Consider the following 24,899-nt stretch of genomic DNA (forward strand, 5'->3'; position numbering starts at 1 on the left):
CGTCTATAAACACCGTTCAAAAATTTGGCCAAAAGTTTTATTAATCAGATTTTTTCAGTTTTTTCCTGATTGCTCAAAAAACGCTCTAACGATTTCAAATTTAATTTTTAGCTGTATAGTACTTGAGATTCCTTAACTTTTGACGTACAAAACATTGCCTTTTGGAAGAGGAAGGAAGAACGCTATAGTCGAGTGCCTCGACTATTAGATACCCGTTACTCAGCATAAGGGAGCAAAATGGAAATGGAGATATACTATAAGCAGCAAAGCGATATTTTAGGGCAAATTTAAGCGTTTAAGCCCTTAGTGGGCGTGGCACATTTTATTACGTAGGTCGATAGGTATTTATGAAACAAACACATTTCAATTTAAATTTTCTTTCTATCATAAAAACTGTAGGCGCTACAGTTTTTGTCGGGAGTTAGAGTGGGCGTGGCACCCCGCTGAAACAAACTTGCGCTGTGCAGGAAGGCCAGGAATCTGCAAGCCAAGTTTGCCTCTTATAATTTCCAAGATCTCAGCGTTCATACGGACTTTCTGTACGTACAGACATGGCTAGATCGACTCGGTCGGATCATGATCATATATATACTTTATGGGGTCGAAAACGCTTCCTTCTACCTGTTACATACTTTCCGACGAATCTAGTATACCTTTTTACTCTACGAGTAAGGTGTAAAAATATGGGCAAATTTACCAGTTGGAAAACTCGCTGATTTTTCTAAAGAACATCATTAAATAGCTAAAATTCAATCACTCTCAACTTGCAAACTTCTAAAGTTATAAGAAATAATCAACTTTAGTAACACCATGTAATATTTTTAAGGATTGTTGCTGCCTTCAGTGATATTAAAATAAATTATTTCATTCCTTTTTTATATCATTTTTTTTTAGATATATATATTTTTAGAGTAGTCCGATTTTTATTTTGAGTTTAAGGCTCGAAATATAATACGTTCATCTTAGTGTAATTACTAACTAAGAACACAAAAATACGTTCCTCTGAAATTACGGTTAAGTACTTAGAAACTGTTAACGTGATCTACAAGCATACTTGGTATAAGGTTTTAGGTGCAGGTAATACCATACATTTAATTGCTATTCAACTACTTTTTTAATAAGGGACACTTACCGGAAGTTAAAGATTTGCGAAATGGCAAATCGCGTAGTGTAGTTACACTGCTGCTCTCAAGAGAGAGATCAACCGAGGGCAGTGGCGGTGCTGGAGTGTCAGAACTCGAACGCTCATGGATTGCGCGAGCGGGTATGTTTCCTACGACCGGGATAAATAACCAAACATTAATAAGATAAAGATAACCCCGTCTAAAGTTTAAAATATATTGAGCATTTTTGTTTATCTACCTACCTCCTGATGCTAAGCGTCTATGGGAACAGGGACTAGGACTCGAAGTGCACTGCGCATTTGCTACAACACTTGACGCTGGCATAGTCAATCCCCCAGCTGACGGTGCGCTAAAACCATGCGATGGATGCATGTGATGTAGAGGTGTAATAACTGAACCCATAACGGATCCGTAACGCGGAACAAACGGGTGGTGTGGGCGGATTTTAGAGGATTCTGACAGCGATAGCATCTTCTTAACTGCCTGCGGCGAGGCTGTGCCGAACTTTGGACCGTTGTTGTTCATCTGTCTCCTTTGATGATCACTAGTGGAACTGGTTGAGCTTGTAGTCGAAAGAGTAGGTGAACTTGGATGCCTTTTGCGTAAAGAGAGTGAAGAATTTGGTGCTGAACTGGAGCTAGTATGCGAGTAAATGCTCAACTGATCACCGGCATTGGGGTTGAAGCTACCCACGCCACTTCCACCTCCGCTTCTGTTTGAAGTATTGCCTTGCGAGATGCTGCCCGAGAAATTGGATACGTGGGCCGCCTCGCATTCTAAAGAACATTTGTGCAAAAAGTCCTCGTCGCTGAAAATTTTGAGACTGTTGAGGTATGCCTTCACCCGACGCACCATCTGTGCTTCCTCAAACATCTTCCTGGGGTTAGGCGCCGCCGCCGACTTCTTACGCCGCTTTATAGTTGACTGGCTGGTGTTGGGCGCGATAACTGGGCAGGCGGCGTTGCTCTGCGAGGCAGTCATTTGATTAAGCGAGAAAAGGGCGTTAGATGGAGATTGGCCTTTGAGCTCAAGGATGGACAGCAGATCATACGGTGAACTGCACATGTGGGTCAGCAAACGTACCTCCTTGGCCAGCATTCGCAGCTTCTCAAAGTTGATAAGACCGTCTACTGTCGTATCATTTCCCAGATGGATAAAGGTAAGATCCTTTTTCACTATCGGATAGAACGGGATGATAGGGTGCTGAGCCAGCAATTCGGCGGACACTAGTTGCCGATACTTGCTCATGTTACGCGAGGGATCCATTAGGTCTTGCAGGTCGTTAAACAACCTCTGGTATTTGGAAGGCAACTTTTCCCACGTTTGACGCAGTCGTGAAACAGCGCCGTGTCCCAAGCCGGAAACGATTGCAAACATAGAGTTGAAGTTTCGGCACTCTTTGCAGTGTCGCGCAATCTTGATAAATTGCTTGACTATCTTCATGCGGCGAACGATGTTGTGTTCGGCGCAAATTTCAGTCACTACCCAAAACATTTCGCGATTGACCAGTTCAGCAAACTTGCTAAGCATGGGCACTCCGTAGCGAGACTTTAACTCGAACAATTCGTCTACATATTCAGTGGACTCGATTTGGCGAAAGTTTGCGAAGTCCTGTATAGTTAATTGAATAGCCAATTCATAGGCGTTTAGCTGCAGGAAATGCACACTTGACTCGCGAATTAGCTCTAACGCCAAATCGTCCGGAACCAACGGCTCGGTACTATCATTTAGTTTGAGGTAGTAACGTGCCGCAAAGCTTATCCGTTCTGCCAAATTCTGCAGCTGATCGGGGAGCCGGCGCTGCTTAACCATTCCTCCTTCTCCTACACTAACTTCGCAAAGCGAAAAGTTTGAACTGGGGTCGTGTATTCCAAACTCCTGCAGCGTCAGCATTACAACCTCGTGGGCCGTTGTCTCCTTGTAAATAAGCACGTACTTGTATGTCTGGTCTGCCTTATAAACCTTTAGCACGTGTTCCGGGTAGTCGGGAAGATGAGACTGTGTCGCGTTTGTGTTTAAAGTACTGCCTGCTTGCTGCCGATGATTGTTAGCACATAGGTAGTTTACCTGTAACCTTTCGATATCATATCGTACCGCTTCACTGCCTCTGTCATATTTGAGGCTAGGTAAATCCGGATTTGATTGCGATTGGTAGAGTCGGCCACTTCCAATAATAGTGCAGCCGTTATTTGATGAGGTGACCGCTGAGAGTTTTGGCTTGACATCGTTTAGCAGTGTTTCAGGGGAATCATTTAAGCTATTTTCGTTATGTTGTTTATTGAGCAAATTTATTTTTGCCAGCGCCTTCTGCAAACGCCTTTTGGGCGCTAAAGTCATAAAACCTCCCTTCGTATCTTGCTGATCTGAGTTTAAGGGGATAGAAGATCCCGATGATTTTTTAGAAGAGCTGTTAACAGTTTGTATGAGCTGTTGCATGAAGTTGGAAGCCATGTTTCCGCTCCAACCCACAGGTGTTGGTTGCGATGGAGCGCAGTCTGGCTGATCAAGTAACATATCAACCGAACTTAGGCGCACCATGTTCGCTCGGCTCGTCACGTTAGCGCTAGACATTTTGTCGCTGGTGCTATCCGAGCGACCGTGCAGCCTAGCAATATCATTGGCACAGATACGGCGTGGGCTTCGCAAAAACTTAAAGCTGCCGCTGCCTACGGAAATACTTTCGGATCCGCCAAGCTCCAAAGCCTGCATTATCTCCTTGAAACCAAGCAGATTGCATTTTACGTTGATACTCAAGTGAGTGGCGCCCATAAGGATCTCGTGGGCTCTCTTGCTAGTCACATGGTCCAGGGACTGTCCATTTACTTCATGAATCTGATCCCCGCGCTTTAGTCCAACATATTGGGCTTTGGAGCCCAGTTCAACGTGTGAAATGTATATGCCTACTGGTGTGTTTCCGGCAGCTACGGCTACGCCTCGAAGCTCATAGCCCCCTACAATGCAAAAGTTAAGCGGCTCGTCACGTGAAGATCGAGTAAGGGTACAGTTGCGCATTCGGGCCTTCGCGGCGCATGCTATGTGTAAAAGACGCAGTTGACTTAACAACTTCTTTCGCTCGAGTAGAGCTTCAAAGACTTCTAAAAACTGCATCATCTCAAAGTCTGCTTCAAAATCGGTAAAGTGGTTGTTCACCCAGAGAAGCACCACGCGAGTTACGCGATCCCGCAGTTCTTGCGTCTTGTGGGCATCCACCTCATTAAGGTCAAACCAGTGCAATAACTTGCTGGTCACCTCTTGCGGATTTCGAATGAAAATACGGTGTGTGAGCAAAAAGTCCTCCACGTATGTAGGGTCGGTCATTGAGTTTTCTTCGACCAGCTGCTGTAGCAGCCGATCCGGAGTTCCACGAATAACGACGTGGCCGCGTTTCATATGTATCGAGGACGAAACTCCTGTTACAGATTCGCCACCGCCAGCAGAGTCAGAGCCGCCTCCAATGCTTCGAAGCTCGGTGACCATAACCACAAGCCCATGCTCGTCTTCATGTCGCCGTATGTTCTCCTCGCCTTGATGCTGAATACGGTAGTAATCAGTTTGCGTGATGCACACAAATTGACAGTCGTCGCACTTGGTTCTCATAACACCACGATGGTACAGCTTGTCCATCGTGGGAAGGATGCCAAAGGAGTCTCCCATCTGCAGTTCCTCATGTCTGTCATTCGCATGCACGATTTCCACTGCCCCGTTAATTAGCACCGACCATGAGTCTAGTTCTTCACCATCTGACATGACTACGGTTCCTGCCTTGTCCACCACGGCGAATACCATCACAGAACAAAGCGCCCGTCTTACAGCCATTGTGATATTTGTAAACGCCTTTAAGCCTTGCGTAAACTCAAGCAACACTTCTAAGTCCTCCTCGCTTCGCTCCGCAGGGTCCTTTTCCAGGCAATCACGCACTGCATCGCGCACAGTTAGACTCTAAATTGATGAAAATTATGAAAAAGATATTCGATTAAAATGGAAAGATTGTCATCAATTGACGCACACGGTTCATTACTAAACCAAATTTTTCAAAACTTACTGTTTTGTGTTACTTATTCTTTTTCAGATAAAGTGCATTTTACTAAGTTAATTTATATGCGGGCATATCTACTTTTAGCAAAAAATATATACTGCAAATTTTAGATAAGCAGAAGTAAAGGCTGTTGAAGTCTAAGGTTCAAAGTACCATTGGAGCTATATTCTTGGGATATGAAAAAGTTCTGCCGTCCATGTAGCGCCGAACGCACCGAAAATTTTGTTTTTAAGCAGGGAAGAAGCTTGACTAAGGAAATCAACAGATATCATAATATCATTAAATGCTAGTGTGGGCGTGGCAAGAACATTACATTCCAGCTAAATAAACATTATTTTGGTTTTTAACTAGAGGTGCCAAGGTTTTAATCTGTTGTGCGCGTCTTTTTTTTATAAAAAGTCACACAGAATCACAGGTATGTAAATTATATTGCTTATTGGTGGTGGGGGGAAAGAGGAAAACCTAAAAAAAAACTTTAGAAGGTAATGATTAACCAAATTTTTAAATAATCTTTAGTATATTAAAAAATATTTTTTGAATTGCTTACTTTTTGTTCAAATTTTTAGGTTTAACTACAAGTTTCACTATAAAAAAAATACATGCGATTCGGCTATGAAACAATCTACCCCATTGTCATTGTCAAAACCATAAGAAACGCGAGTTTAAGTGCTTCATAAATATGTATATAATAAATATTATATTTATATATCAATTCAAAATGTATTTGTAAGTCAAACTTGGAAAGTTTTGCTTTTAATTATATTTTTCTTAATTTGGCAGTTATACAGGTGACATTGCCAATAATTTTCTCCCATCAAGTCGACAAACAACAGCATTTGTAACACTGCTGTGTAAAAATAGCCATCGATATATGTCCATATTAAGAGAGATAGTGTTTGTAAAAACTTAAGTTTAAGTTAAGTTCGTTCATAATCTTATCTTTCTTGAAGTGCGAGTCCTTGCTCTCGACGCAACTGTTACACTGATAAATAAGATTAGGCATAGTTTTTAAAAGTTCAATGACATCTTCCTACAGATCAGCATAAGCGTTGCGGAACTAACGGCTAAAAGTGATGGACAGTAGATCTTTTTTTTTTGTACCTTTCTTGATACAAAATGCTTTATTTTTCTTTCTCATAATAATTTGTCACTAAATTGCTGTCGGTTGTAGGGAGTCAATGTTAGGAATAGATGAAAAGAACAGTTTAAAGTAAAACAAGGAAGAACGCTATAGTCGAGTACCTCAACCACCACATACCCACATAGCAAAAGGAAAATTGAGACATATAAGCGACAAAGCGATATTGTAAAGCGCATCTGGCAAAATTTTTTTTGTCTCAAACGATAAGAAAACATTTCAGGTAAAATTTTGTTTAGAGCATAAAAGGCGCTGCACCTCTACAGTCTATTGCGAATTGTCGGCGTTAGTGTGGGCGCGACACCCTGCTGAAGCAAACATGCGCTGCGCAGGAGTTCGAAATCTCAGCGGATAGACGGACATCGCCAGAATGACTCGGTTAGTGATCCTGGTAATTAATATATAATACCTTATATATACTTTATACGAATATAGCGTACCGTCTTACGAGTAAAAGGTATACAAATATTAGCATTTATCTTTTCTCTTGGGATGTACCCTAATTTTTTTGATTTTCTCAATTTGTTGAATTTGACCAAATTATACGACACTTATTAAAAGATAATTACAGTCAAAATCTTTAATATTAATTAATAATGTTTTTGTTTCCAGTACGGTAACCTAAATCGTTTAAGTTTTTAAAAGTGTCTTCTTTTTTAAAAGACAAATAATTTATGTAACATTTTACGAACTGGTTAAAGATCAAAGCTCCAAATCCAAGAGTGATAGTTTGGGAATTTAAAACCGTTTAGAAGAAATTCCAAGATCTAAAATGAAATAAGTACCCAAAATACCATAAACATAATGTAACACGGGCTTAATTCGCAAAAGACAATTTCAATACAGACTGGGACTGTGGACTAAACTTCTACATAAATGTACGCATTTGTAGCATAACGGATCTGTACAGTAGTGTAGTGATCTAAAATTTACTGCACTAATTCTTTACTGTACAGTATGCTATATAGGACTGAAGAAGATAGCACATTTTCTGTTGCCAAAATTTAATAAACACCGCAAAACGGTCAAAGGAATCTGCATACCACAGATCCCACTCTTTTAGCTACTGTATAGTTTCCGAGATCTCAGCGTCCATTCGGACAGACGGAGGAAAATAAAATAGTGTTCCTTCATTCCTAGCATAAAATAATTAATTTAAGTAGTTTTAAATTATTAGTAATTTCAAATTGTTTATTTTATAATAAATACATTTGAAACGAAATACAAATTTATTTTTTAATAGTATTTATTCTATGACATAAATACATATCAGAACTATATATGAATGTACATGGTGAGTTCCAAAGTAAACAGGACTTTTTTAATCTAGCGCCCACTAGTGTCGCCATCTATATGTCAACTGGTGCGTTATAATCTTCTATCGTTCATCGGCTTCCAGTAAAAATTTCATAACATTTCATCTATTGGAAGTGATGTAATTACGTTTTAAGTGTCATTACGTTTTTGTCATCGGTGCGTAAATAAGCTTCGAACAAAGAGCCAACATTAAATGCGCCGTCTCATCGATAGACGCTTGTGTCCGATTATTTGACCACATTTTAACCATCAACCACTCCGCGTATTTACCTGATATGGCAACGTGCGACTTCTACCTATTCGGAAAAATGCATTTGCCGATGAAAGGAAAGCGTTATGCAGTCGTAGAGGCCATTCAAAAGGCTTGCACCGGCATACTGGCAGCCATAACGGGCAACGAGCTAAAACACTCGTTCGAAATGCTTTTGGACCGTGCAAAACGGTGTATTAAAGCAGGAGACTAATTTGAATAAAATAAATTGATTTTGACGAAAAAACTATTTGTTTCGTCTTTTTTTTTTTAAAGTCATGTTTACTTTGGAACTCAACTTGTATGTAGAATAAGTGAGCGCACTGTCAATCAAAATAGACAATACTACCCTACTCACTCACACGCAAATATACTGTGCACAAAAAAACCCGTTACTCGTAAAGTAAAAGGACATACTATTTCGTCGGAGAGTATGTAACAGGTAGAAGGAAGCGTTTCCGACCCCATAAAGTATATATATTCTTGATCAGGATCACTAGCCTAGTCGATCTAGCCATGTCTGTCCGATCTAGCTGTCCGTCCGTCCGTATGAACGCTGAGATCTTGGAAACTAAAAGAGATAGAACAGTCGAACTTGGCATGCAGATTCCACGCCCACTCTAACGCCCACAAACCGATGTCATTCTAGACAATTCTTTTTGGTAAAGTAAATTTGTCTCATTAAAACCTTTCTATTGGCAAAAAAAATGTCTGACACGCCCACTTTAACGCCCCCAAACGGCTAAAACGCTTAAAACTGTCTGCCCACATAATATATACCACAGTAGCCGGCGCTTTCCAATATTTCTTTGCTGCTTATATACCTCCATTTTTATTTTGCTACCTCAAGCTGAGTAACGGGTATCTTATAGTCGAGGCACTCGACTATAGAGTTCTTCCTTGTTTGCCGTTTGGATGCATTCATGCAGAAGTCTACTCAATAAAATTTTGCTTTAAAAAATTCATATTTTCGGATAAAAAGAAGTTCAATTTGGATGGATCCCATGGCTTACATTATTGCACGAGAGTGTTAAGAACGGAACCACTCATGTTTTCCTAAATAAAATTTGTTTGTTTCTTTAATGGTGTTGGGAACCATTTATAAAACAAGCAAAGTTGAATTGCGCTAAAATGAAAAGCACAAAGCAAATACCAGTTTAAAAGAACGTACTCTTTCATTTTTAAAATATATTCCGAGAGTCCAAAAATTTTCATCAAAGGATTGCTATACACAACAGTCGGACCTCAAATCAGTTTTTAAAGGACAGCTCCGCGGACCTCATGAATTGGCCAACATGCTCACCTGGCTAAAACTCAATAGAAAAAGTATGGGGAATACTGCACTTTAAATCAAAGAATGGCTTGAATAAAACTACTCAAACAGTTCTATGGATTAATTGGAACTAAGAAAATGTCGATATAATTACATAAATTAACGTAAGATCACTAAGAAGCACATAGCTCATTATCAATCTGTATATAAACTATTTTCCTTTTATTAACAATACATTTTAGATAATAGTTAAGCAACAACTTTTCTTAGTGTTGTATAGTTTAGATACAGACTTTAGTCCATCGAAAACATGAGAAAACGCAATCAGCGGCCAATCCACTCCGATGCAACGGCGGCTGCCTAACACCACGGGCAGCCGGGTCAGCACTTTCTGGGCATTGGGCTAGGTTTCGTTATAAGAATTTATGTACTTAGAAGTTAGTTGTATTTTGGAAATAAGCGGTGACGGTCAAACCTCGCAATTACAAAGACATTCGTGCAGTACAGTGCGTCTTAAAATAAATTCTTAAAAAGGACTTATAATTAATTGGCGCCCAACGTGGGGCAAGACCCTCGGCCCGTATTAAATAAATAAAAAAAAAACTGGTCATAAGACCCTCGACCTTTGTACAAAAAAAACGCGATCGTAAGACCCTCGATTTCACGTTTAAATAAAAACATTAAATAAAATAATATTTAAAACGCGTTCGATTCGTTAAAAAAAAAAAACAACAAATCAACCAAATAAACTAACACAAACCAGGAACGACTACAAGAGCGAAGCTGAATTAAAAGAAGGAAGACAGACAGCAGCAACAACATTTAGTTCTATAATTAAATAAAAACCATGTAAGTAGAGTGTTCATTGATACGCTCACTATTTTCGAATGGCAAAATATTTTAAAAATTGTAAATAAGTGATTTTCCAAGAATCTTAGTCAAAAAAAAAAAAAAACGCAAGACCGGAAATTTTTTTTAGAAACAATTAAATACCAAATGAACAAAATTCTTTGTTCCTTGAGTTAGAATCGTATGAGTGTTAGTGAGATAGTAGAACACCGCGGAAAGTTCACAACAAAATAGTTAAAATATGGCATTGACCAGCGAACAATTAAAATCCATTATAGAAGGCGTAGTTGCGAGCGCACTCGCCGCGCAGGAAAAAAGCTTTGAGCAAAAATTACAAGAAGTTCATAAGCGATTAGGTGATGTAAATATCGGCACACCAGAAGTAGAAACGTATAGGGATGCCGAAATCATAATAGGTATCACATGCTGCGAAACGTTAAAGGAAAGCGGCGCATACCGCCTATAAAGTATTCGAAAAATATGATGGTAGTTTCAACACTACCAAGCTTTAGACATTCTTCGAAACAAAATAAAAGCCTCAGCCGATATGGTTCTTTCGTCGTTCGACACGGCCTTAAATTTTAAAGCTATTATTAACAGGCTTGACTTTACATACGCGGACAAACGACCGATATATTTAATAGAACAGGAGATGTCAGCATTATGTCAAGGAAACATGACACTTCTGCGGTACTATGACGAAGTGGAGAAAAAACTGACTCTGCTAATAAACAAGTCAATAATGACCTACGACAACACCGTAGCTACCTAACTGAACGAAAAATACAGAGCAGATGCGCTACGAGTATTCATTTCGGGCACAAGAAAATCGAAAATCATGAGCGATACATCTTCGCAAGTAGTTTCGCACGTAACACCAAAGGGCTGAACAAAGAAGTCCAACGACAGCCGCTAAGTTTAACCCAAATGGTAAAAATCCCCATTTTAATAAAATACCACCAACACAGCCACCCAGACAGGAACCGACGCAACCAATGGACGTGGATCCTTTTAGTATCCCGCTTTTGACAACCAACCCACAACCAGCAAAATGGACCGTTTCAAGACAATTCTAAGCACTCACCAAAATATTAAACCCAACGGTTACAGTAATCAGGGACAGACTTTTAAAAGGCCCAATAGTAGTAGCGCTAAATATACAGGACCAAAACACTAGAGGATAAATCGTGTGGCTTTAGAAAACGACCCATCAAATGAAACCAATAATCAATATCCGACAGTAGCCGAAGAGGAATGTGAGAACATCTACGATGACCTAGTATCGGGAGTTTTTTTTAGAGGTATAGAACTTTAAGTTGGCATCACTGTCCAAATTGCGACCGATTTAACAACTGTCAAATGATTTATTCTCAGTTTGGTTTGGCAATTCATCATGAATAGACTCACGCCTGAACACCGCTTTCAAATAGTGAAATTTTATTTCGAAAGTAATGGTTCAGTGCGGAATACGTATCGCGCTCTACGTCCATTTTATCGTCGACAAAATCGTCCATCAGAGCAGTTAATTCGATTAACCATGGAACGTTTTCGCACCACGTTTACTCTTATTGATAACTCGCATCCCCAGAGACGCCGTACGGTGCGTACAGAAGAAGCTATTGCTACTGTAGAGCGTAGCATTGAGGAAGACCCGAATAAGTCCATCCGCCATCGAGCACAGGAATTGGATCTGTGTCCATCCACTTTATGGAAGATTTTGCGGAAGGATCTTGGCTTGCGTGCTTACAAAATCCAACGTCCAAATACATAAGCACTTTTCGGTATAGCCTTGAGCTCTTCCAGCGATGCAGTCTTTATCTCTTCAATCGTTACAAATCTCCGTCCTTTCATAGGTCTCTTTAGTTTTGGGAACAAGAAAAAGTCACATGGGGCCAAATCCGGTGAATATGGTGGCTGAGGCATTATTGTGGTGTTGTTTTTGGCCAAAAAATCCCTCACAAGCAAATATGAGTGAGCAGGGGCATTATCGTGATGCAAAAGCCATGAATTGTTTTTCCACAATTCTGGACGTTTCTTTCGCATTGCTGCTCGCAAACGGCGCATAACTTCCAGATAATACTGTTTATTGACCGTACGACCATATGGTAAGAACTCGTGATGCACCACGCCATGGTTATTGAAGAATACAGTGATCAAAACTTTGACATTATGACCCTTTTTAGTAAATCTGGGTCGTCGTTGACGTCATCCAACAGCTCTTGCAGTGCTCATGCGACGGTTCTTTTGGTCAAAATTCAGCAATTTTGGAACAAACTTCGCTGACACACGACTCATGCCCAAAACGTTTGAAAAAATTTCATTGCACGAGCCAAGCGATATACCGACGTCTTCAACTTCTCTGATAGTGATTCGACGATTTTTCAAAACAATTTTCTACACTGCTTGAACGTTTTCATCAGTTGTTGACGTGCTTGGGCGTCCAGAGCGAAGCTCATCATTGGCATCTTCCGGGCCATCTTGAAAGAGTTTGTACCACTTGTAAACATTTTTTTTACTCAGAACACTTTCACCGTATGCCACTGTCAACATTTCAAGTATTTCGGAGCACTAAATTTTATTTTTTACACAAAATTTGATGCAAATCCTTTGATCTATATTTTTCGCTAGCAAAAAATTGCTGAGCACGCAAAACAACTTGTTACCTTTACGCCTCTCACAACTAAACAAAAAAGGGGATTCAATTGAAACTTGGTACAGATGTTAGGGAAGAGTGTACCAACATAACAAAACAAAAAAATCGATAATCGAAAATATGTTGCCCGCGAAATTTGAAAAGTCACCTTACTTTTTAAACACACCTCGTATGTCGAAACACCGTTACATCCAGAAAAACTGACTGTTTTGTGAGCTTTATGAGCTGGTGGAATCATTCGTCCGTACTTCTTCAAAATCGATGATGGCCAGAACGTTACAGTCAATGGTGATCGGTATAGAGCCATGATTACTATCTTTTTCATTCCTGAATTGAACAGCCATGATGTCCAGGACCTCTGGTTAAAACAAGACGGTGCAACATGTCACACAGCTCGTGACACAATCGATTTATTGAAAGACAAGTTTGGTGACCACCTAATTTCACGTTTTGGACCTGTAAATTGGCCTAAAAGATCTTGTGATTTAACACCGCTAGACTACTTTCTGTGGGGCTATGTTAAGTCATTGGTCTATGCGGATAAGCCACAAACGCTTGACCATTTGGAATACAACATTTTCCGTGTTATTGCCGATATACGTCCGCAAATGTTGGGAAAAGTCATCGAAAATTGGACGTCCAGATGTAGTCCAACATCCGAGCCAGCCGTGGGGGCCATATGCCAAAAATCTTATATAAAATGTAATGCCATAAGATTATCTTTCGAATAAAATGTCAATCGAATAATCCATCGTTGTTTTATTGCAACTTAAGGTTCTATACCTCTAAAAAAAACACCCGTTAGAATAAATTTTTTCGGCATAACTGCCTGCTCCCATTAATAGAAAGGGATATCGCAGGGAGAAAAAATAAAATTTAATTGACACAGGGGCTTCCAAGAATTACATCAAACCTATTAGAGAATTAAAAAACGGTATTTTCGTAAACAATTTTCTATAAAATCAATCCATGGTCACAACACAATAAATACAAAATGTATAATGCTCATTTTTAATACAAATACAACATTTTTCTTGCTACCACTTACAAACTTAACAACGTTTAATGGAATAATTGGACTGAAACTACTAAAAAAAAAATGACGTCATACTTGACCTAAGAGAAAAAAGTTAATAACAGCAGTTTGTAGGAAATTAAATTTTTAAAGTGTGCAAATGTAAATTTTACAAAAGTTGAGAATATAAAGGTACCACATGAAATAATGGAAAAGTTCCAGGAAATGTTAGGAAACCGTACGGGTGTATTTGCAGAGCCAAACGAAGCGCTGCCGTACAATACTGACATTATTGGTACTATCTGGACAGAAAATGAAGATCCGATAATTCCAAAATTGTACCCATACCCGATGGGCGAGTCCGACTTTTTAAATACAGAAACACAAGCGATGTTACGAGACGGCATAATCCGACCCTCTCGGTCTCCATAAAACAACCCTGTTTGGGATGTAGATAAAAAAGGGACCGATGAACGGGAAAACACAAAAACGCCTAGTAGTAGACTTAAAAAAGCTTAATTCGAAGACAATAGATGACAAATACCCTATCCCGAACGTAGTTTTTATCTTGGCAAATTTAGGAAAGGCAAAATACTTTACCACATTAGATTTAAATTCTGGTTTTTACCACATACTACTCGCCGAATGCTACAGAGGAAAAACGGCCTTCTCAGTAAGAAATGCAAAATACGAGTTCTGTAAATTACCCTTTGGATTGAAAAATGCACCAAGTACTTTTCAGAGAGCCATCGTCGATGTGCTCAGGGAACAAATAGGGAAACTATGCTATCTCTATGTCGACGACGTAATTATTTTTTCGGAAAATATGCACGAGCATGTGAAACACATGGCATGGGTCTTATACAAATTATATGAGGCCAACATGTGAGTTTCGCGCGAGAAATCCAATTTTTTTAAAGAAAATGTTGAGTATTTATTTATTTATTTCAAGTGGAGGAATAAGAACCCGCCCTAACAAAGTAAACGCAATCCATAACTACGAACAACCGACCACACTATTTAATGCCAGATCATTTCTCGGACTAGCTAGTTACTATAGGTGTTTTATTAAAGACTTTTCATCTATTGCAAAACCTTTAATAGACATCCTAAAAGTAGAAAATGGCAAAAGTGCAGGACAATCAAAGAAAATACCTGTTAGCTTCGACGAAAATCGACGCCAGGCATTTAAAAAACTTAAGAGTGTTCTCGCGTCAGAAAACGTAATGCTATATATCCAAACTACAAAAAAGCGTTCGACTTGACGACAGATGCTTCGTCTTTTGGTTTGAGAGCAGTCTTGTCACAGGACGGAAAACCCATAACCAGGATATCACAAATTTTAAGGGACAGAAAAAAAAATTTTGCAACTAACGAAAGGGAGTTATTAGCAATAGTATGGGCCTTAAAAAGCCTCAGGAATTACCTATATGGCGTGAAAAATTTACACTATTGAAAAAACAGACAAACTGGTCAACTGCTTTCGGAACCAGATAATCATAGAAGAAAGCTAAACTGCTTCAGTTAGAACGGTCATTATGTTTGGTGAAAATACTCGACATCTCTTATCTTCACTTATACAGAGAGTATGCGATGTGGTCAAAAAAGACGTAGTCAATACAATTTTATGCGAACTACCAGTACTGGCATTTATCCAACATAAATTAATAGAAACTTTCCCGACAACCACATTCCGTTACACGAACCGTATGGTGACTGACATCCTAGACAAAAAAAGACAAAAAGAAATTACGGTGTCAGAACATAACAGGACTCATAGAGCCGCTCAGGAAAACGTGAAACAGATTCTGCAAGACTATTTTTTTCCCAAAATGATTCATATGGCAAGTGAGGTGGTCGCAAATTGTAAAATATGCCAGAAGACAAAATACGATAGACACCCTCAGAAAAAATTTCTCGGGGAAACACCCATTCCCTCATACACACGCGAAATCATACTCATTGACATGTTTTCGACAGACAAAAAATTCGTTTTAACTTGCATAGACAAATGTTTAATTGTTCAACCAATCGCTTCCGTGCAAACCGCGATTTTACAACTTATTAATTTCTATCGGCGAGCAAAAACAATATATTGCGGTAATGAGCCTTCTATAAAATCTGAAACAATTATGTCTCTTTTAAGCAACCTGTTTAACGTGCAAATGCACCGCCGCTTCACATTACATCGAACTGGCAAGTGGAAAGATTCCACAGTACACTAGCAGAAATTGCACGGTGTCTAAAAATCGAAAGAGGTATTGAGGACACAGTAGAATTAATACTCCTTGCGTCTATAGAATACAATAGGACCATTCACTCTTTAACAAATAAACGACCTATCGACATAATTCACTAGTCAATCATAGAGCTTAACACAGAAATTAAGGATAAAGTCTCAAATGCACAGAACATTCACTACAAATATTAAATAAAACAAGACAGGACAGTAATTTTCAGGTTGGGGACAAGGTTCTCGTAAAATCAAACAAGAAGTTGGAAACAAAACTTTTAAATTTGTACACCGAGGAAACTGTAGAAGCAGACTTGGCGACCACAGTCTTAATAAAAGGAAGGGTGGTCCATAAGGACAATTTGAGGTAATTACAATAAATTTTATTTTTCTTCTATTTTTTTATTTTTTCGACACGTCAGGATTTGGACGACACTTTTCCTCCAAAACAGATTAATACAGAAAACTTATACGAAAAACAAGAAAGGACGTTAGCTTCGGCAAGCCGAAATTTGTATAGCCTTGCAGTTATAAGAATTAATCAATGTTAGTAATATAACATTTAACATTTAATTCGAACTTCACAACAAATTAAAAAATGTTATTTCCAAGCGTAGGAGGTTATATGTTAAAAAACACAAAAGGTATAATTTTTAAAAAAAATTTCCGATAATTCCGATTTGGACGGACAGACGGACATGGTTAGATCGACTCGTCTAGCGATGCTGATCAAGAATATATATACTTCATGGGGTCGGAAACGTCTTTTTCATTGCGTTGGCAACTTCTGACTGAAATAATTATACCCTCTCAAAGGGTATAAAAAACGACGAATGATCGATTTTAGGAAACTGAATTTACGAACCATTTCCTTTTGTTACCCTCTGCCGAGTATTCACATGATTCAAACGAGCTTAGGAAAGGCAACCATATTCACTACCCTAGACCTAAAGTAGTACCACCAGACTTACCTGGCCGAATATGACTCCGAAAATATAAGTTCTGCCGTCTACCATTTGGGCTAAAAAATGCCGAAAGCATTTTACAAAGGCAATTTACGATATGCTTAGCGAGCAGATCAGAAAAATGTGTAGACCACGTGATATTTTTTTCTAAAAACGCTGCGGACCATGAAAGACACCAACGATACAGTGCTTAAATGCCTGTGTGATGCCAACATAAGAGTGGCATTACCAAAAACCAAGTTCTCCAAAGAAAGTGTTGAATTTTAAGGCTTTATAGTTGCAGCAGACGGAGACAAAACAGAACCTATAAAAGTAAAAACCATACAGGAATACATTGAACAAAAATTTGTTCAGCCTCAGATCATTCCTAGGATTGGCCAGTTATTACCAAAGTTTTGTCAAAGACTTCGCGTCTATAGCAACACCACTTACGTCCAAACTCAAGGGAAAAATTGGCTTGGTAAGCATACATACTCGTATGTGACCAACGCAGCGGGTTCACGCTCATGCGGAACACTTTTTCATCAAAAGATGTCTATTAATGTATCCAGAATTTTAACATCCTTTCCATTTGACGGCCGATTGTATCGGTGCTGTTCGATGATAACTTGCACACTAAAAGACTGCGAGCTCAACTACGCTACGAAAGGGAATTTTTAGCTATTGTTTGGGCTATAGGAAAATTACAAAATTACCTATTTGTCTCGGAAGAAATCCGAATTTTCACATACCAACAACCTCTTACTTTCGAAGGACTGCATTCCTTGAAGAACACAATGCAAAAGTGTTCTATAAGCCAGGAAAGGAAAATTTTGTGGGCGATGCTTTGTCCCGACAAAATCAACCCCAAAGTTGCCACTGTGCCCAGCGAAAAAAAATCACTCCTAGAAAAAAAATCATTCTTAACCTGTGTTATAAAATTTTCAAACTTTGCCATAGTGCAACGTTTAGCTTATAGGGCCATAGTAGGCATACGTGAGCCCATCATGAAACTTGTGAATTTTTTTTCCTAAAACCAAAACCACACGAGTATACTGCGACAATCCTTCAACTCGTAGACCATAACTTCAATGTTAAAAAGTCAATTCGCCACATAGTTCAGAACCTATAACACTTTTAGGGTCTTAGAATCAAACATTTCCTCTTAACAAACTTGAATTCTATGATTTTTGTGAAAGTAGGTGATGAAACTTCTGATATAAAACAAAAATCCAACTTGACAACGTAAAAATCTAGTGACTATCGCCCCTACAGCAAAATAAAAAGTTCTGATATCAAGATCGTTTAATATATTTTCGTCACAAAAGTTGATATCAGAACTTATGTTTGTGTAGGGGCGATCGTAACTAGATCATCAGTCATATACTAAATATGGATGGACTATTACGTTAACATGGATGATATTTGCATAATTTATGGCATAAGTATGCGAAAGTAAATATTTAAATGTGGTATTTCTTAAACATAGCTTTTTTTTTATTTTATAGACTGGTTATATCATTTTTTTGAGGATAGAATTGCCGCTTCCGTGCCGGTAATCCGAAGAATTGGGGCACTTGGTCCAGATACGGATGAAAAGTTTTTAATTTAAATCGTTGTTATGATTTTCAGACTTCCTCTCTTTATTCTAGTCCTTTCCTTCCTTTTTCCGGAGGGTAATTCTCCCCAGGGTCTAGATCTTCTTACGTCTTCGATTTATTAAAGTTTTTCAGACCAATTCTAATACGAATGTTCGGAACAATTCCCTCAGACTTAATTTGATCGCTGGAATTTCCAAACTGGTGTGCCTGATTCTTTCTGGCCCAAAATATAGCCTATTTGTTCGGTAAGCCGAAGTTTATATACCCTTTCAGTTATAAAAAAGAAAGGAAGTTTACTTCTGCAAGACGAAGTTTGTATACCCTTGCAGTTGTAAAAAATAATCAATAATTTTACTAAATTGAATTCGAAGTTCTAAAATATATAAAAATGTATATTCTCAATATTATAAGATAATATGTCAAAAAGCCCCAAAGCTATAATTTGTTTCACATTATTTCCCACCTATTATCCGATCGTTCCTATGACAGCTATATGATATAGTCGTCCGATTTTGATAAAATTTAATTCGAAATTCACAACTAATTAAAAAATGTTATTTTCAAGCTTATAAGGTTATATGTTAAAAAACACCGAAGATATAATTTTTATTTCATGTTCTCCTATATGATATAGTCGTCCGATTTCGATAAATTTTAATTCAAAATTCAAAACCAAACAAAAAATTTTATTTCCAAGCGAAGGAGGTTATAAGTTAAAAAAACACCGAAGATATAAATTTTCAATATTATTTTACCATTAATTTTTCGATTGTTCCTATGGGAACTATATGATATAGTCGTCCGATTTTGATAAAATTTAATTCGAAATTCAGAACTAATTTAAAAATGTTATATCCAAGCTGGAAAGGTATATATTAAAAAAGACGAAAGATATGTTTTTTTAATTTTTTCCCCGATAGTTCCAATGGGAGCTATAAGATATAGTTCTCCGATCCGGCTGATTCCGACTTATATACTACCTGAAATAGAAAGAAAGTTTCAGCCTGATAGCTTCAAAACTGATAGACTAGTATGCGTAGAAACGGTCGGACAGACGGACGGACAGACGGTCATGGCTAGATCGACTCGTCTTGTGACGATGATCAAGAATATATATACTTTTTGGGGTCGGAAACGTCTCCTTCACTGCGTTGCAAACTTCTGACTGAGATCTTTATACCCTCTGCAAGGGTATAATTACTATCAAGAATAATAATTATTTCCGAACTCGAAGCCTTAATGTTGTCAGTTACACTTGCGAAATTTGCAATAATCAACCCCGCGATTTAAGGTTCAAATGATTTACAAAGTTTAATCAATGAACATTCTACAAATGTTATCATTACTGATCTAATGGAAGTTGCTCAAATTAAAGTTTTTATTAAATAATAATTTTCTACACTTTATATTAAAGTATCCTAAGCCGTACGTAGCTTGTAGGAAGATAATCTTGCACCCCGTTGAAAACAACGGCATTATTCTTAATTTTGCTGAAGATAAAAAAAATAAAAAATTAAACCGATACTGCAGCAACGCCCTTACAACAACACATAACACCTTATATTAAAACTTGAAGAGCTAAGTAAAAAAATCCTTAATATTACGGACCACCAAGAAATACTGAGCTTACCATACTTGCAAAAATTAAGTATGGAAAACTTACGTTACATTGGCGAAATAGAAAAGGGACTGGAAAAACGCCCAATAATATCTGGAATGGCTGCGATCGATTGGTCATCTGTTTACAAGCTCTATCAGGGATGCCAGAGAAACCGACGCCAGCGTGACCTACAAACTATCATTGACAGTTTCAAGAAGTCCGAGGACGTCCTTAATCTAAGTAAGGGAGGAGTTAACACGGTCTCTCAGCAACACGAAAAGTAATGCAAGGCCAGCGACACCGGCGGACATTGCACAACGACGTTGCCAAAATCTCAAGCTTCGGTCAGCGCAATCAGCGGGCAATGCACTCCGATGCAACGGCGGCTACCTAACACCACGGGCTGCGGGGTCAGTACTTTCTGGGCATAGGGTTAGCTTTCGTTATAAGAATTTATGTACTTAGCAGTAAGTTGAATTTTGGAAATAAACGGTGACGGTCAAACCTCGCATTTACAAAGTCTTCTCATTTATGCAGTACAGTGCGTCTTAAAATAAATCCTTAGAAAGGACTTATAATTAATTTATATATTCTTCATCAGAATCACTAGTCGATCTAGCCATGTCCGTCTATCCGGACCTGTGGTATGCAGATTCCTGGGCTTCCTGTGCAGCGTAAGATAATTTTATCAGGATGCCACGCCCAAAGTAATGCCCACTGTAGCGCCTGCATCTTTTATGCACGTTACGACATTGTAACTGAAAAGTGTTGGTCTCGTCGATACCAATTGTTTGAGCCAAAAAAAAACATTTTGCCAAGCCCACTTTAACGCACACAACCCGCCAAAAACCGTGGCAGTCACAGATTTTATGTTGGGAAAAAATGTTAACTGAAACGTATTAATCTTATCAATACTTATCGATCAACATAAAAAAGAAAATGTTTGCCACGCACACTCTGCTTATATGTACATATATCTCCCTTTCATATAAGTATCGGGTATCTAATAGTCAAGGCGCTCGACTAAAGCGTTCTCCCTTGTGTTTATGTCAATTAATGTTTTTACAATTGTTAAGCTTGCTCTGCGCCAGAATCTTTAAAATCTCAATTGCTTTTCATAACTTGATAGACCTAGAGATCTTACCGCTCATACTGACAGATAGTCATGGCTAGATCGACTCGGTTAGAATATCCATAAAGATTTATAAGCCATACCCAAAGCAAAACCGTAAGAGCTTGAGCAGCCAAATTTTTACGCACCCGCTTACTAAAGTTCCACATGTTCCCCCAGTGCACAAAAATATCTTTTGAAATAATATTATTTAGACAAAATTTGATCTATTTTAAAATCTTAACTCACATTAAGAAACCTACGTTTTTCTGACTACTTACATCCATGCTTTCTGCCAGATCTTCCTCGTCAGAGTCTACGACGGACTCCACCAAACCGGAAAGATCAATCTCCTCGGCCTCCAGTGACGAGGCATAGTTCGAAGCCATTGTATCGCTGCCGCTGTACGCCGAACTAGTGTCACTGGACTGCGAACCTCGGTTGCATTTTTGGTGCAGTTCCGGAAGGTTAATTGTTAACAAACTGCCTACAGCCGCTTCCGAACCTGCTGTGCTTGTGGGTGGATACTGTAAAAAAGGTAACAATATACAATTATATTATACAAATCTGAAAGCTCTCACATGATGTCTTATATGGTAATAAGGATCCATGAGGCGTGGTTTTCGATATGGGTGTTGCCTACGACATGTCAAATCTCATCTTTTTAGATGTGGTATAGACTAGACTTCGGGTTTAACTGAAAAGGTTAAGAAAGGACATAAGAACATAGATAGAACGTTTCGGCTTGCTGGAGACTTACAATTAAGACTTACAATAAGCACAAGGCTAAAAACGAGGGACAGCCAAGATATAATTAAACTTACTAAGAGTTCAATTTACACCTTTTTTTGCACGCCGATAGATATTGGAGTGGGTACTCTGTCTAGAAGGCACGGGCGTCATAGGCACTAGTAGTATATCAGTACCAGTTAAATTTTAACATCGAGTGCCTCGACTATCAGATATCCGTTACTCAGCTTAAGGGAGCAAAAGGGTTATGGAAATATATTAGCAGCAAAGCTATATTTAGCACCAGCTATTTCAGTAAATGTTATGTGAGCGGGAGACAGATTTAAGCGTTTAATCCGTTTGTGGGCGTTAGAGTGGGCGTGGCACCAATTTTGTTTCTATCATAAAAACTGTAGGCGCTACAGATTTTCGCGGATTGTGGGAGTTAGAGTGAGCGTGGCACCACGCTGAAACAAACTTGCGCTGCTCAGGAAGCCCAGGAATCTGCATGCCAAGTATCGTTGTTTTAGCTTTTATAGTTTCCAAGATCTCAGCGTTCATACGGACACACGGACATGGATAGTGATCCTGATCAAGAATATATATACTTTATGGGTCGGAAACGCTTCCTTCCTCCTGTTACATTCTCTCCGACGAATCTATTATACCCTTTTACTCTACGAATACTAGGTATAACCAGGGAAGAACGCTCGGGTTCTTTGACTATTCCCGTTACTCAGCAATTGGAAATTGTGAAGAGATACCTACCCGTGATTTCAATGTATGTTTCAGTTAAACTTCAACTTATTAAAACTGTTCATGTCACAGTTTTAGGCGGTATGTTGGTCTTGGAGTGGGCGATAACACTTCAAATCTAAGAGCCGCAGTTTTGGTCGTTTTGTGGGTGTCACAGGGGGCGTGAGGTGGTCGCTCAACAAGGTTGTGCGGCGTAATTATATAAGAAATGTAAGTGAGTGGATGTAGATAGATATTGATAAGAAAAATGGACTTTTTTTATAGTTGCAAGTCTGTAGGCAAAAAATGTTAGTATAGACGTTCTTAGTTTTTGATCCTAAGGATAGGTATTTGTGAAAAAAAAACATTTGTTTTGATTAAAGATTTCTAAGAAAATTTGTATCATTTTTAGTGATACGCTTGCCAATACATTGATTACGGACTTGCATATAAGGTATCTTCATATCTTAAGTCATTCATAACTTATGGTAAACAGCCTTAAAAAAATACAAAGAGTAGTATGAACTTCAATATAATTTACATGCATTTAGAAGAGTATTTTCTCGAGATTTCGGGACACACCATCATTGTCATCAAAGAATAAAATTGACAGAATTTAAAAAGCATTCTTAGTCGGACGCGCATGAACATTTTTAAAGGAGATATGTAAAAATTTTGAGTATACATATTTTTTCTTTTGATCTTTTTTGATCTTTTTTGCAAGATTTCTAACATTATAGATTAAAAATGCCGCGTGCACTCGAATTAAGTGAAAAAGAGAAGACTCAAATTGAAACAATTGCTGAGTGTGGCGGTAAAATTGGCGCAAGTGTCAAGATAATTAATAGGCATCGCAATACGATTGGAAACTATTTAAAAAACCCAGAGAAATATGAGCAAACGAACCGCAAGGGAGCCGTTTCGAAAATAGACGCGCGCACTAAACGGCACATTCGAGCTTTGGCAACAGCTAAGACAATGAGTTGTGCTCATTAATAAAAGCGGAATCGCAGTTGCCAATAAGCAGACAAAGAGTGCAACAGATTTGCAAAACAGATTTGAACTTGCAGTATGATGCAAAGGTGCTCAAACCAAAGCTCTTACCAAGACATAAAAAGGCTTGCATTTTATGAAAAGTATAAATTTTGGGAAAATGAATTTGAAAAAGGAGTTTTTAACTATGAGAAAAAGTTTAATTTGGACGGCCCAGACGGTAACCAAAAGTATTATAGGGATCCTAGGCATCCCAGACAGACTTGCCATTAACGAAATCACGGTGGTGGCTCACTTATGGTTTGAGCCGCTTTCAGTGCTAAAGGAAAGTCTCCCATATGCTTTGTACCTGGACGGATAAATGCGCAAATGTATACGGATCTCCTAGAAAGTGAACTTAAACCATTTGCAGAAGAGTTGCATAGCGAGGACTGGATATTTCAACAGGATAACGCTCCTATACGGTGTCGTTCCTGGAATCGAGAAATATACCCCTATTGTAGTGGCCAGCAATAAGTCCGGACTTGAACCCAATTGAGAACCTTTGGGGCATCCTGTCATCAAAAGTTTACAAGGGTGGAAGACAGTTTGAGTCACTGAAGGTCTTGAAGGAAGTCATTCTAAAAGAATGGTATGCAATCGACACAAACACGCTCCAAAACTTGGTTAACTCAATGCCCCAACGTTTAGAATTGCTAGTACAACAAAACGGAGATTTAATACCATATTAAAATAATAATCTTTAGTCATTTTGTTTAAAAATATTACTTAGTTCCTTAATATTTTGCACTTTTTCAATTTTGCACAAATATCAACTTTCGCTGAAGAATTTTATCAATTACTTCTTTTATGTATTAAAAATGTTATAATTTAATATAAATCATTTTTATCAAATTTCAATACCAAGTACCTATTGAAAAAAAAATATTGATAGAAAATGCGACAAGTAAAAGATAAAAAATAAATCAACAAAATATGAATGAAATATCAATTTTACTGAGGTATAAGAGCTAGAGTAGTGGAACTTGGCATTGAGATTCCTGGGCTTCCTGTGCAAGTGCAAGTTTGTGCCTTTTATGCTAGAAACAACATTTTAACGGAAATGTATTGGTCTCGTCGACACCTATCGTTTGAGCCAATAACCTTTTGCCACGCCCACAATACTCTACACTCTACAGCGTTCTTCCTTGTTTTATGATCTATTTTTCGGTACTGTGCTCTTGACTAATATATTATTATTAAATATATTATTATTAAATTCCTCGAAATTTTTAAGTCGGAACCAGCCGGATCGGACA

General features: G+C 38.4%; 1 protein-coding gene across 8 annotated transcripts in view; it reads right to left on the reverse strand.

The window, feature by feature from the left end:
• The window catches only part of LOC108035596 (rap guanine nucleotide exchange factor 2), a 62,484-nt gene that overhangs the window by 35,176 nt on the left and 2,409 nt on the right, over window positions 1–24,899 (reverse strand). For 7 of the 8 annotated variants that reach the window (XM_050889820.1, XM_044091197.2, XM_044091195.2 and 4 more), the window contains exons 2-5: window positions 21,726–21,841; window positions 21,426–21,671; window positions 1,367–5,063; window positions 1,133–1,273 (exon numbers count right to left, since the gene is read on the reverse strand). In XM_050889820.1, the coding sequence (XP_050745777.1) occupies window positions 1,133–1,273; window positions 1,367–5,063; window positions 21,426–21,671; window positions 21,726–21,755 (4,114 nt within the window). In that variant the 5' untranslated portion in view covers window positions 21,756–21,841. The remainder of the gene's footprint in view (window positions 1–1,132; window positions 1,274–1,366; window positions 5,064–21,425; window positions 21,672–21,725; window positions 21,842–24,899) is intronic. The other variant, XM_044091196.2, reaches the window with a different exon arrangement.

The sequence above is a fragment of the Drosophila biarmipes genome, unplaced genomic scaffold (genome assembly GCF_025231255.1).
Source record: "Drosophila biarmipes strain raj3 unplaced genomic scaffold, RU_DBia_V1.1 ptg000008l, whole genome shotgun sequence".
Taxonomy (NCBI): Eukaryota; Metazoa; Arthropoda; class Insecta; order Diptera; family Drosophilidae; genus Drosophila; species Drosophila biarmipes.